General features: G+C 58.4%; 1 protein-coding gene across 2 annotated transcripts in view; it reads right to left on the reverse strand.

Moving 5' to 3' along the window:
* CASKIN2 (CASK interacting protein 2) overlaps positions 1-11,768 on the reverse strand; it is a 39,470-nt gene extending 27,702 nt beyond the window's left edge. The window contains exons 1-2 of one of the 2 annotated variants that reach the window (XM_075770561.1): positions 11,671-11,768; positions 4,402-5,107 (exon numbers count right to left, since the gene is read on the reverse strand). In XM_075770561.1, the coding sequence (XP_075626676.1) occupies positions 4,402-4,495 (94 nt within the window). In that variant the 5' untranslated portion in view covers positions 4,496-5,107; positions 11,671-11,768. Of the gene's footprint in view, positions 1-4,401; positions 5,108-7,354; positions 7,699-11,670 lie in introns of those variants that run through there. The other variant, XM_075770560.1, reaches the window with a different exon arrangement.
* Positions 11,769-13,408: the final 1,640 nt, after the last annotated feature.

Consider the following 13,408-nt stretch of genomic DNA (forward strand, 5'->3'; position numbering starts at 1 on the left):
CATGCAGGGTTCTTCCCAAAGAGAGGCGCAAAAAAATAACGGGCTTAACCCCACCATGAACTGGGACAAACAGGACACGGGTGGGAAAACCCACCAAGCAAACAGCAGGCTACTGGAGGAGCCCCGCATCCCAGGGAGGCTGGGAGCCATGGAGGGAGGAGGAGGGAAGGATGGACCCCCCCACGCCGTGCCGCGCAGCTGCAGCCCCGCCACCATCCGTCCCCACAGTCGCCACACTCACTGGAGCCTTTGAAGCCTCTTTTCTTCTCCTCCCACCCACCGCAGTTCAAAAGCAGGTTTCGGCAGGCTGCGGGGCGGTGGGGTCCCCAGCGTGGGGCTGCCACCAGCTAGGCTCCCCTGGGCACGGCACCTCGCCCCGCTCCTGGCTCGGTCTCGGCAGAAGAGGGAGTTTTGCCCGTTTCGGCAGAGTTTCCCAGTGTCTCTCCACAGGCGTGCCCACAGCCCTTCCGAGCCGGTCCAGCCCATCAGACCTACAGCCTGCAGAGAGAGGAGGGGAGGACACAGCCAAGGATGCTCGGGAACCGTCCTCAAAACTTGGGCTTCAAGGGACGTGTCCAGGTCCACACTCGGGCTCGATGGCAGAACTGGGTCCAGCCGCCTGCACAGCCCAGGGCAGGACCGGAGCAGGCAGGGTGTGCCCAGCCATCCCTGCAGCACTGCCAGCAGGGAAAGCCATCGGGTGTAACAGAGCCTGAAATGATAAGGATCCTGCTCAAGGCCGGTCCTGGCTCTTCCCCACAGCCGCAGCACACACAGCAGCCAGGAGCATCCCAAGGGACAAATGTCCCTTGCGAGCAGCAGCAAAGAGGAGGATGGCCCTCCTAGGTGAGGGGGATGTGTGTGCTGGGCTTGCCAGCCAGCACAAAGGTGCATCCAACATCATCACAAAATAACCCCTAAACTGCAAAAAGGAGCAATTTCTTCCCTGAACAAGTATGGCCCTGCTGGCACTGAGAGAAGGAAAAAGCCCAGCAGGACACGAAGGACTGGGGCGGGGAGGGGGTTCTGCAGAGGATGGGGACAGAGAGTGCCAGTGGCAAAGGCTAACAAATCACAAGAGAGATATTAAACCTCACGCTTTGGGGCTTAAGCTGATATAGCTACTAGGGATTAGGAGCAAATTTAAAGGGGAGGGAGAGAGTGAGTTATCCCAACATCTGCCTGCTGTGGTCTCATAGTATCCAGAGCAGCATTATCCCTCTCCTGCCCAGCCGGACGGGTGACAGCAGCATCCGAGGGCCAGCACCACTCTTGGGAAAACCTTGCTGTGCTTTGTGTTGCCAGGACACAGCAACGAGAGGCACCAACCCAGGTGTGGGGATGATAAAGCCAAGACCCCCCCTCCAGCGGTTTCGCTAGCGTTTAACAACTTGCTAGGTCACGGCTCAGACAAAGCAGAGTCCCAGGCACCCATCCCCTCCCTGTCCTTGATGCATCCAAGGTCTAGAAAGCACCAACATAGCTAGTGAAATGGGGCAAGTCCTGGGTGAAACAGGGCAAGGGGCTGGCCAAAGCCGGCCAGACCTCCCCAAGGCAGCGGCTGAACCCCGGCAGGGCTTTGCTCCCAGTCCTTGAGAGTTTAACACCAGTTTGCTCAGCTGCCACCCTTTCTTTGCACTTCACGCACGTTTAAACAAAAACCTTCACCACGCCCTCGAAGAAGGCAAACAGTGAGTCCCGCTCCCATCGCCTTCCACGGCTCTTCCAGCCCCCCGCTATCACAGGGGCATCACCCCCCCATCCCCTGTCCCTTAGCCCTGCACATCCAGGGATGGGGACACGCAAACCTTGCCGGGCACCATCCGGCTTCAGGAGTCATCACCCCTTCCCAGGGACGAGCGTCCTGGCCGGGGGGCTCTGCCTCTCGCCTCCCCCCGGGAGCCCCAGCCCTCTGGTGCCGCCGCGGCCGCCCTGGCCCGGCCAACTGGCGCATTGTTGGCGAGCGCGGCCAGCCCGGGGACATGATTGATCGTCAGGGAGAAAGGCCAAAGCCGTGACGGGTCGTTTAACAATTTCAATTAAACTCTGCAGCACTTTGACGTGGAGGGGAGGGGAGAGAGAGAGAGAGAGAGAAGGAAATTAAAAAGCGGGACGTTTCTATTGCTGCGTCGGGGAACCTCAGCAAAGAGTGGCCAGCTTGGCAGGAGCAGCCTGGCTCTCCCAAGGAGACTCCCTTCTCCGGCTGCAGAAGTGACCACAGCATCATCCCGACGTCCCCTTCCCGCAGGCAGGTCGCCTGCCCTCGCTTGCCCTTCCCCTCTCGCTCCTGCCGCCAAAACTTTCTCCCTGCCTGCCCGCCCCACCGCCTTATGATAATAGGTGCTGTGACCCACTTGTACGGCAGCGCTTGCGCGGGGAGGAGGGCTGTGCACGGTGAATATTAAACAACGTGTCCCTGAAGTTCCCGCTGCCGGGACTGGCGCTTGATTTTTGCTTACGTGCGGTGACTTTTTTAGGCACAGAAAGCCCCGGAGGGCTGATCACAGCAACCAAGCTCCCAATCCACTGAGACAGCAGAAGGACTCTTAGAGGGATTTTTAAAATAAAATAATAATAATAATCAGCATCTCAGCCTGTCATGTGGAAAAGGCACTTTAATGAGCAGCAAATGCAGCAAACGCTCAGCTCACATGGCACTGGCAAAAGGAGGGAGAGGGAACCGTAAGGGATGGGGAGCAGCGATGCCCTCCCTGCAGGGGATGAGCCCCTGGGGCCAGGCAAGCCCCCTACAGCGGGTCCAGCACGGGAGCCCCACTGGGGGCTTGCATGGTGGCCTTGCAGGGATCTGGGCGTTTTGCTCCCCCCTCCATATAAAATAAAATAAGCAGAGCGAGCTGCTGACGCCGCTGCAGCGGGGGAGTTAAACACACGCTTTCACGTGGGTGCCCCATGGCTGGAGGGGGGGGAAGACGCCTGAGAGAAAACACAGACGGGGTTTAACTGGGAGAAAGTTACTGGAGGGGACCGGAGAAAACAAGTGTAACTTCCCCCCTGCGGGTGCACAGGGAGAGGAGAGCTGCGGGCACCCCAGCCTGCCCACACCGCCCACCAGCCCGGCGGAACGGGGCTGCGTCAGCCGGCGGGATGCACGGCGTCCTGGCGTTATTTACTGCCTTGGGGGTGTCCTTCAACCCGCCCGTGCACACAAACCTCTCTTGCTCCAGCTCGGAGACCCCGTACAGGCGCAGTCCCTGAGCTGCAAGCAGAGGCAACGGCACCCAGTCCCTCCACCTGGGAAGGGGGCACCAGGCACCCCCTGTTCTGGGGAGCAGATTGCCCCCAGCCCCCCTGAAGGCCTGGCAGTCAGGACTTGCAAAGTTTTGTCCCCAGTCAAAGCTTTCCAGCAGCTGACCCAGGATAGTTTATCCTCTTCCCACGTTTATAATCCTCAGCCTAACTCACGTTTCTCAGCATCAGCCTCTCCGCCCTGAGCCGCTCCTAAGAAGCCTTAAAGCTTCTTCTCCTGCCCGAGTTTCCCCTCTCCCTCCTCAGGACGGTTTCTTCCCCTCCAGCTTTCCCGCACACACCCACAAGACCCCCCACGACGCGACGCGCAGCCCTGGCAGGGGAGTCCCGCACTCCTCAGCCTCCCCCTGCCCCGAGCGGTTCCTGCAGACCGGGCAGGCGCCGTGCACCTTCCCCCAGCCGTGCACCACGCCGAGCGCCCTTTTATTTACATTTCCCAGTTTCCTTTTCTCAGTAGGTCACAAGAAACAAACAGGAGCTCGGCTCTCTACAAGGGCACCGTGGCACTAGCTGCGACCTGCTCCTCCACCTTTCCACCCTCCCCATCTCCTCCAGACACCGTCTGGTGCCTGCAGGACCCCGGTGCCCTTAGGGACCCCTGCGAGCCCGAGGTTTGCTCCAAGCCGTGCTTGACGCTGACCTTTCTGAGAGCACGTGCAAGAAAACAGCCCTGCCGAAGGGTTAAACATTACCAGACTGAAATTCAAGGCTTGACGATTGGTTCCAGTCGACTGGCTGGGATGATAATTTTTCACAAGATAAACACGGCCAGGAGCGAGCGGCAATCACTGAAGACCCTTTGTAGCAGCGTCCCACCCCAAGCAGCTTTGCTTCCCCCCGCCGCTGCCATTTCCCTTTGCCCGTCCCTGCTCAGTGGCCCACACTTCATGGCGCCTGGCCCTGAGCCCAAGGGCAACCCCAGCCCTGCCAGGAGGATCGCTTACAGCCCGGTCATTCATCCACACGGGCTCGCACTCCCGCCTCCAGCTGCAGCGTAACTCATGCACCAGGGTGCAGAGCCAGCACTCGCACCCTGGCTTGGACGGCACCGAGCCCACCGCCGGGACCGAAACCCCGGGACAGGCAGCACTGCCGGCAGGGAGGGAGCCCGCAGCTCCGCACCCAGGTACTCACTGCTCTTGGACGCCTTGATCTTGGCCACCAGTTTCTGCACGCCAGGTATGTCCCCGTTCTTCACAGCCTGGATAAGCTCTTGCTCTCGCCCCATTGCAGACAGGTAGGAGTGGGAGCACGCAAGGCAGAGATCCTCGGATCCCGGTGGTTCATAAAGCCATAGGAATAAGCCTCTAATTCCTCAAAACATGCTTTGATGGGAGGTGAAATCCAGCAAGAAAGATACTTTACAATCCTACAGGACATAAAAACCAGAAGGAAGAAGTCTTTCTGTTAAGGGCAGAAGTCCCTTTCTGCGTCGGGAGGAGCAGGACCCGGATGGGGTTTGGTTGGAGAACATGCGATCAGTCAAAACAAGATATAGTTCAGCACTCAGGGATGGGCTCCCGGCAGCACCGGGGCTCTGTGAGACAAAGCCAGGTGGCTCGGGGCAGGGTGGCTGGCACAGTCGGCATCGGGACTCCCTCGGCCTCTCAGCTGAACCCCCACAACACTCCCGGAGCCGGAGGTGTCGTGCTTTGCTCCCCTCGCCCGGCTCTGCTGTGCTGATGAGTCCCTAATTCTTCCCAAAGGGATTACAGGCTCGTTGCCATCTGGAAGTTATAGATCCTCCCTCTCTGGTGCTCATTAGCCCCTTCGTTTCGGCATTCCTCTTGGCGACGGTGCTGCAGCCACGCTGGGGAGCCCCGGCGCGGCAGCCCGGGACCTGTGGAGGGGAACAGCAGAGTCAGCCCTCAAAGGCCATTTACCTCCCGGCTCCGTCGCGACAGCTTTTGTATCCACGCCGAAGAACAAATACTTTGACTATATTTAGTCCTGGCGGGACTTGGCTCGTCCTCGTGTTAAACAGAGAGGGAAGAACCTGCAGAGGAAACCTCCCAAGGGTGCGATCAGGGGGTGGCCGAGGAGTGGGACAGGGGCACAGCTCCTTCCCCGTCCCCTCCCCAAACGCAGCACACAAGGCTCAGGGCACCGCGGTGTCTCCCCCTCTCCTTTCCTGGTGGCAGTGCCCAAGGGATAGAGCTGAGGAGGTTTAGCCAAAATCCTCTGCAGCCCATGGGAGCGGGTCAGCCTGCCTGGCACCCTTCCCCCTGCCCTCTGAATTACCCGGGAAGCTCAGCACCCTCGGACCAAACCCATTCTAACAGTACATGAGCTTTCTCTGGTCCAGGTGAGGAGCTGAGTATAATCCAGCAGCACACCCCTGCTCAGGAAAGCAGGATCGTGCCCATGTCCCAGCCCGCTGGGGTACCCCAGAGAGGGCACGGGGTCCCACGGCAGCAGTTCACACCTCCCAGCCCACGCTCTCCTGCTGCACGTGGGCTGCCCAAACTGGGTGACAAGAAAATCCCTCCTGGTGCAGGGCCATGAGCCTGGCAGGCTGCTCTGACGCCCAGGGAGGAGCGTCTGCACAGGAGGGCAGGGAGCTCACGCCATGCCAGCCGCAAGGCCACTGCCAGATCACCACGTGACTTCCCCGTGCTGATCCAGACCGGATCGGAACCGACTCCAGTTCCTCCAGCCGTGGCTCAGGTGTGCTGTCTCCCTTCCCAGAGCACTCAACCCTCAGCCATTTATATAACAGCAAGTATCACTTTGTCCAAGTGATCGATGTCACTGTTTTAAGGACGGAAACCACAAGGGAAAATGGCAACAGCAGGAGAAGAGGTCCCACCTGGGGGGGGGGGGGGTGGGCAAAAGCAGAAGGGGGGTCTCATGGCACAGCATTACTCAGCCCACCCATGGTAAAGCTGGAAGCTACATCCGCCCATGAACGTGGACCCCCCGTGCTCCAGCCCTCCCCTGGGTGCAGCAGGATTCAGGGCAGCCAGAGAGGCGATGCTGCGGTGCTGGCTTAGCTTCTGGGACAAGGGGATGCTGAGATTTCCATGCCAGGCTGAGGATTCTCCCCCCATCATCACTCCCTGGGGGGTCACGGTTTGTTCAGCTGATGAGCCCCCAGCACCGGGGCTGCTTGGGGGCTTGGTACCAGGCACGGAAGGCAGTGCCCGCTGAGGTCAGCTGTCACCTCCCCACGTCCTGGGGCACCCACACCAGCTTATCTACATTACAACAAAGTTTCAGCCACTTGACTCAGACTAACCCCTTGCCGCAAACAAATCCCCTCCCAAAACCTCCTGCCTTACACCATCTTCAAAACGACTTTTATTTCATTTAACCCTGTGCACTGCATCCAGCTTTGTGCTGCTCTTCAAAAGTGCTCACAAAAAGCGAGTGTGAGTGCACTGAGATTATTTACTCGTTTATTAAAAAAGTCCACATGGCCTCACTTAGAAATCAGCTCCGTGCTGCTGCCAACCTCTCCCAGAGCACGCGAGGGTCAGCGAGTAACTCGGAGGTACCGAAAGCTTGGAATACCGATCTCCACCTCTTCAGCCTTCCGAGAGAGGAGCAGCAGCGAAAGTAAAACTCAAGGAACGCACAAAGCTGGAAAAGCAACAGCAAACATCCCTCCCACCCGAGCTGAGCTGAGCCTCCAGCCCAGGAATCCACCTGGAGAACCAAAGTATCCCAAACATTCCTGCAGCCAACGGCAGCGCTGGGAAGAAGGGAGGGAAGGAAAAGAAAGAAAAAAAAAAACCCAACCCAAAACAACAAACCAAAACTAACCCCAAACCAATTACGTAAGTAGCGAAGGAAAGATGCAAAAGAGCAGCAGGCACCGAGACTGGTCCCGAAGGGCGGCCGGGGGAAGCTCATCTCCCCCGGGACCCCCCGCGCTGCCCGAGGCCGGGCCGGCAGCGATGGGGACACCGGCCGCATCTCTCCACCCCCCACCCCTTCGGGACCCCCCCCCCCCCCGGGTCGAGCCGCTCCCTCCTTTGGGGAGGGGGGCAGATTTTTGCCCCCCCTCCCAGCGAGACGAGTCGCTGCGCTGCTCCTGCGAGCGGCCCGAGCCAGGCGGGCTCCGCAGCCGGCGGCCCCCACTCACCTGGCGGCGCTCCCAGCCCCCCCCCCAGCCGCGCCGGGGCGAACCGAGCCGCACCGGACCGAACCGGGCCGGGCCGAGCCGTACGGTGCTGCGCCGAGCTGAGAAGTACAGAACCGAGTCAAGCAGCAAGTTGCCGAGTCGTGCGGAGCTGGACCGGGACCGGACCGAGCGACGCGGTCCCGGCTCCCCGGCTCGCAAGGCGGCGCGGCGCTCGGTAAAGTCCCGCTCGGGCTGGCCCCGTCCCGGCAGGAAATCCCTCCCCGGCCCGGCCTGATTGGAAAAGCCCGGCGGGTTGTGCGGGCTGGGCAGGGCCGGGGCTGCTGTCAGTCACCGTGATGCGCCGGCAGAGTTGGGCAGGGCCGCGGCAGCCCGCCGCACCGGCACCGCTCCCGCCCCGCACCGGACCGGGGGATGCCCCTGGGGCTCCCGGGGCAAGCGGCTCGCTATGAACGGGGCCCGGCCGGAGAGCCAACGCGGTCCGGAACCGGCTCCGGGGGACGGGACCGACGGGGAACGGGACCGACCCGATAGTCCAGGACCGGCCCCGGGGGACGATCCCCCATCCTGGACCCGGGGCCGACCCGGTGGTCCTGGACCAGTCCCGGGGGATGATCCCCCCCCCCCATCCTGGGACCGGCCCCGGGGGGGGGGAAGGGGGCAATCCCCCACCTTCAGCCCCAGAGCGACCCACAGCCCTTTGCCCCCTCCAGCACCAGCCACCCCGGCAGAGGGGCTGCACAGGCTGCTGATGGCACCCACGGGACCAAAGTCCACCGATCCCCAGCTGTCCAAGCCATAAATTAATCCTACTCTCACAAAGCACTAAAATCACCAAAAATCACCCATTTCTGCCAGTCCTTGACAGAAACAACAGAAACCAGTGCTCCCCTGAGCACGGTTCTCTTAAAACAAGAGATTGCCTAATAAAGCTGGACAGCTTTTGCTGCATGATACCACTGGATTATCATCAACTAATCAGATTAAAAACACACAGAGGCTTTGATTTTATTCACTAAGTGCCCAGCCTACAGCTCCCTGGGAGAGTTGGAAAGACCCCGTACCTCTTCGACCCAGGCCTCAAGACATTTTGCCAAATGATGGTTTCGTGAGCAATCCCAATAAGGGGGATCCTCAGCAAGGAGGAACTGACGTTTCAAGACACACCCTGTCTTTTCAGTTCGGGAATAAAGAGATTATTATGCACATCTAATTATAAATGTCAACATTTTATAGCTGCTATATTGAAGCGTGAAGCTCTAAGCAGCCCTGCTAGGAAGGGCTGTGAAGTGAAAGGTCTTGTTATTCCTTCTATGAGTTTTGCCAGAGCTTGTAAAGCACAGTGACATTTATAATAATCCCCTGAATTTATGTAGCACCTTTTGTCCTTCTAAGGATCTTAATTACGCTTTGCAGCTCCCTGAGCACAGACTAAACCCACTTTTGCAAAAGAGGAGCCCAGGCCCTGCTTTGTACAAAACGTGCGTCCTGGTTCAGGCAGGGGTAGGACTTTTCCACCCCAGCAACACACTGTTACGCAGCAGTAAGAGCATGCTGTACCGGTATTCCCACCCAAAGGTTACGCTGCTTCAGCGACACCGCTGTGCTTAAAGCTGGGTAATTTAATCTCCAGCATCCCACAAGCCTTTTGAATGGGGGGTGCCACTGGAGAGTTTATCCCGATTTACTAGAAATCCACAATTTCTAGCCCAGCCTTTGAACATTAAACCACATATAGGTGCTCCTGACTGCACCAAAGCCTGACATCTTCACTTTATGGCCCTGCCCGCAGGCAGCGGAGCGGGGATGAGCAGGCAGCCCCCGTTTCCTATCGCATATCTCACAGCTTTCCATCAACTCTCAGAAGTTGAACGGCTAGCGGGTGATCCCAGCACAAAGACCTGCCAGCAGCTCCAGCCGTATCCACCCTGCAGAGCCAAGGGACCCACCGTGACATCTATTCACGTGTCCACAGAGCACGCACCGAGAGTTTCCACTGCAGAGAACCCCCTTCTAACGTTTTGCTACTTCTCTGCACCACAGCCAGACGTTTGCAGTCTGGGTAGAGTTTTTGGGGTGCAGGCACCCTTGAGACGCCAGCCCTGCCCTCAGCCCCTGCAGAAAGGTGCCCAAGGCAGCAGCTATTCGTGTCCCCCAGTTCTGGTGGGGGGCCCGGGGGCTCCTGCCCGGCCGGGCTGCTCCTGCTCCCAGCTCTTCAGGTGGATGTTGCCATCTAGAGGCCCCTGATACAACGATCGTCTCCTTGCAAAGTATTGGGAAGGAGAGTGGTTTTTAAATTCAATATAACATTTCAAAGCAGCTTTTTAGGGTTAGGTGCTGAGGGGGAAGGAGCAGATTAGCCACCAATGTGTTTTTGGCTCAAAACGCTACGGCTCGGTGCTTTACCAGCTTTCCCCACCCCACGTCTTGTACAGCTGATTGACAGCCACAGCTCATTCCAGCTTGTCTTGCAGCCCCAGCAGCTGTTCAAACCCCTCCTTCTCTACTCTGAGATTGTTTTTTCTACCTCATCCTTAAAGTGATGCATTTGAGGGGAAGCAGCCCTGCTGGCAGGAGCGATGCACGCAGCAGCATCCACGGCAGCTCCACTGCCGGCAGCTCCAGGTGAGGCTGTGACAGACACAGCTCCAAGATCTGAGAGTGCAAAGCTCCCACTCCGAGCAGCACCCATGAAAGCCAAACTTGGAAAGTCAGGGCAGTCTTATCCACACCCAGCAGGAACGGGTAGGAGGGCTGCAAAGGCCCACACCAGACATCCGAAACATTTTAAGTATGTTATGAACCAGCTGGATGGAAACATACTTCTCCCCTCTCAGCTTCGGCTTAGGCGCCTCCTGTTTAAAACTGCAGGGGACAGGCCCAGCTCAACCCCAGCAACCCCAAAGCTGCCTCATGCCCGGGTAGGGGCAGGCTCAGGCTGACACAGGAGCGAAGGCAGCCGTGCAGGCAGAGGATTCCCACAGGCAGACAGGATTGCTGTCCCTGGGCGGGTGTGCAGACACCGGCTGCCTGGACACTCCTAGCTCAGGGTCAGAGCAGGGCTGGAGGCTGGTTCCTGCATACACACAAGGGTAACACCGCTGCAGCAGAGGCTGTGGCACCCCACCATGGCACCATGGCGTCTGTCCTGCAGGGAGGAAGAAGCAGGGTGAGGAAAAGCCCCTCCTGCACTGAATCAGGCCACAGCAAAAAGCAGGTCATTGCTCAGATTTAGAGCCAGCCCCAGGGGCCCTTCCTGCAGCTCCTGACATTCATTCCCACAGCACCTGGCCTCACTGAGCACCAAAAGGCATTGGGTGCCCCACTGCTGGGCTTTGGTACTGTCTGTAAGCAGCCCAGCAAGTCTCGGTCTCATTCCCAGTGCTCCACAGTCACATCCCATCCCCAGGGACCCTTCCCTGCACTGGCATCTGTCCCCTCCTGTGTGATGGCCAGGACAGGCATTTCCCACCTGGCTCAGCACTCCACCACGCTGGCCACAACGTCAAGGGCAAAGCTAGGGAAGAACGGGGGATCCAGACACACGAGGTACTTATGTATGCATTTACTCCATCACCTTTTATAAACCCTCCCGGCAATAGCTGCTGCTAGAAGAAAACCAGGGGTTTTGATCAAGAGAGAGATGCACTGCCCACAAGGAGGAGGGAGGATGCTGTGCTCCCAGGGAACAGGCACTGGCAGAGGGGTTTTTGGGCTGGTTTGGCCTCAGACACCTCCTGCCCCCATAACCACATGCAGCACAGCCGCTGCCTGCAGCCCCGGGCCGGCCACCGCCGCTGGCAGGGCTTCAATGCCAGGACACATCCCAGCCCCAGGCCAGAACCCACACACAGCTCCACGTGCAGGCGCCCCGCAAAGCTGAACATCAGCCACAGCAGTAACTGCTCTTTGCAAAGCTGGTGGTACTTGCCAGTGGCAGACGGCAAAGTAAACTGTACCTAAAGTCTGCTCTCCAGCAGGTAAGAGGGCTTTGGAAGTGATTTAGGAAGCTCTGCCATAACTACAGTCTTTTACAGCAAAGAAATCCCCCTCCGCCCCCGACCTCAGGTAACCAGCCCTCCGTTACATCACTCTGCTGGAGTCCAGCTCTGAGCTCCCTCGAAAAGCAACTCTGCAGCCACAGCTCAAACACGTGCGAGCTGGGAGTTACAGCCCGCACCAGCCTCTGCCCTGGCACAGAAAACCCGACACACAATCCCTTTCCTGCATCCCCATGGGAACTCGGGCAGGCGCCGGCATGGGGCTCCCGGCAGGAGCAGCCTTCCCATGTGCCACCACTCGGCTCCTGCTGAACTCACCTCTCCTGGGCACACGTGTGCTGCTGCTCGCACTATCCTCCCCGTCCGCCTGCTTTCCTCCTCCACGAGCCTCCCTGTGCTGATAGCCACTTCTTTCTGGTCCTGTGCCTTTCTTTTCTCTCCTTCTGCCTTGCTCAGTCCCCCTCTCAGGAAATTAAAGATAATCCTCCCTTTTTTTGCTGCCGGATTCCCTGTTTAACATTCGCTGCGTGTGCTTGCACTGATTCAAAACAGGATTAGACTTTCTGTTGCTTTGATGTCAGTGGGGCTTTGCACTTAAGGCAGAGGGGGAAAAAAGAAAATGCCTGTTAACAAACCTCTTGGGTTCTGCCCATCCACTTGCACCCATCCTGGAAATGAAGATCAGGGATGCTTACCTGCAGAAACTGAGTCCCCTTCCAGGATCAACCCTTGGGAACAGACCAACTCACAACCCCAGTACCATGGTCCCTGTGCTGGACATTATTCTCTGGAAATGCCCAATTCCCACCCTGACTCTGTTATCATCCAGCACCGTCAAGGCTGAATGTCTCCTGTCAGGAGGGAGGTGTCATTAATCATTGGAAAACCACAACTCGTCAGCTGTCAGCGACTATTGCAGCCTCCAGCTGCTGCACAGCAGGGATCGTGGGCCACCGGCATCACTTCAATAGAGATCAGGACTCAGGGCTCCCCACCAGGAATACCCTGAGCTGCTCATTTCTAAGGGGAGAAGCAGGTGCTGTGGGGTGGCCAAGATGGAAATCCGTACCCTGCTCCCTGTGGTGTAACATTTGTGCTACAGCACCATCCATGAATCGGGCATTTCCCTCTGCTTCCTCAGGGCTGAGCTTCTCCCTTTGCAGAACAAGGACTTGGGGTTATTTTCACTGGCCAGTACCTCCACTACCAGTTTGAAGCGGACAAAGAGCGTTTTTCTCATGCTGTCTGCGACAGTCTTGCTTTGCCTCCGAGGCAACGGCTCCACGAGTCCATGATGTCCAAACTAGCCTGCAACACAGTTTGGAGGTGGGGCACGATCTCCCTCCTCTCTGCCCTGCACTGATCTCGTGCCTGAAGAAAAGAGCCTTTTACACGGGATTCTGCAGAGCCGTGACCAGGGCTGGGATCTGATGGTGAGCCCTATTCCTGCTCATCCAGGACAGCCCTTTCCCAGAGTCTCCAGGTAGCTCACCTGATGCTCCAGCTCCATTCCTGTCTGAGCTTCACCACACAGGCAGGTCTGGGGGCTGCAGAACTGCAACTGTTTGGTTGCAACTGGAACCACCCCAGCAGCTTCTGCAGGTTATTTGGGAAAGTGGCTCCCAGGATGAGCACAGCCCAGCCATGGACAAGACCCACCTCCCAGCCCTGCCGCCGGAGAGAGGCACAGCCAGCGCCTGCAGAGCAGGAGTGGGGGCACACCTAAGCTCTCCCCGGGATCTGGCAGCTGTAATCCCCCTGTCACCCACACCACACCACCGCTGGCACCGCGACCAGGTCGGACATCCTCCAGGATTGCCCAGGGACTCAGGACACACCTCTGCCAAGAGCACAGTGTCTAATCCATTTTGCCCGGTGCACACACGCAGACTTGATTAACGTCTGCAACGAGCTCCATCCATCATCAGGGAGTAAAGGAGATTAACTCTGCAGCACGCCTGCCTCGCGTTGATCCCATTCTCCAGGCCTCCTGATTAATGGTGAGGCCGCCTTATCTGTCAGGCCAGGAAACACGAATATCCGGGTTGACTGGGGA

This window comes from Balearica regulorum, chromosome 18 (assembly GCF_011004875.1).
Source record: "Balearica regulorum gibbericeps isolate bBalReg1 chromosome 18, bBalReg1.pri, whole genome shotgun sequence".
Taxonomy (NCBI): Eukaryota; Metazoa; Chordata; class Aves; order Gruiformes; family Gruidae; genus Balearica; species Balearica regulorum.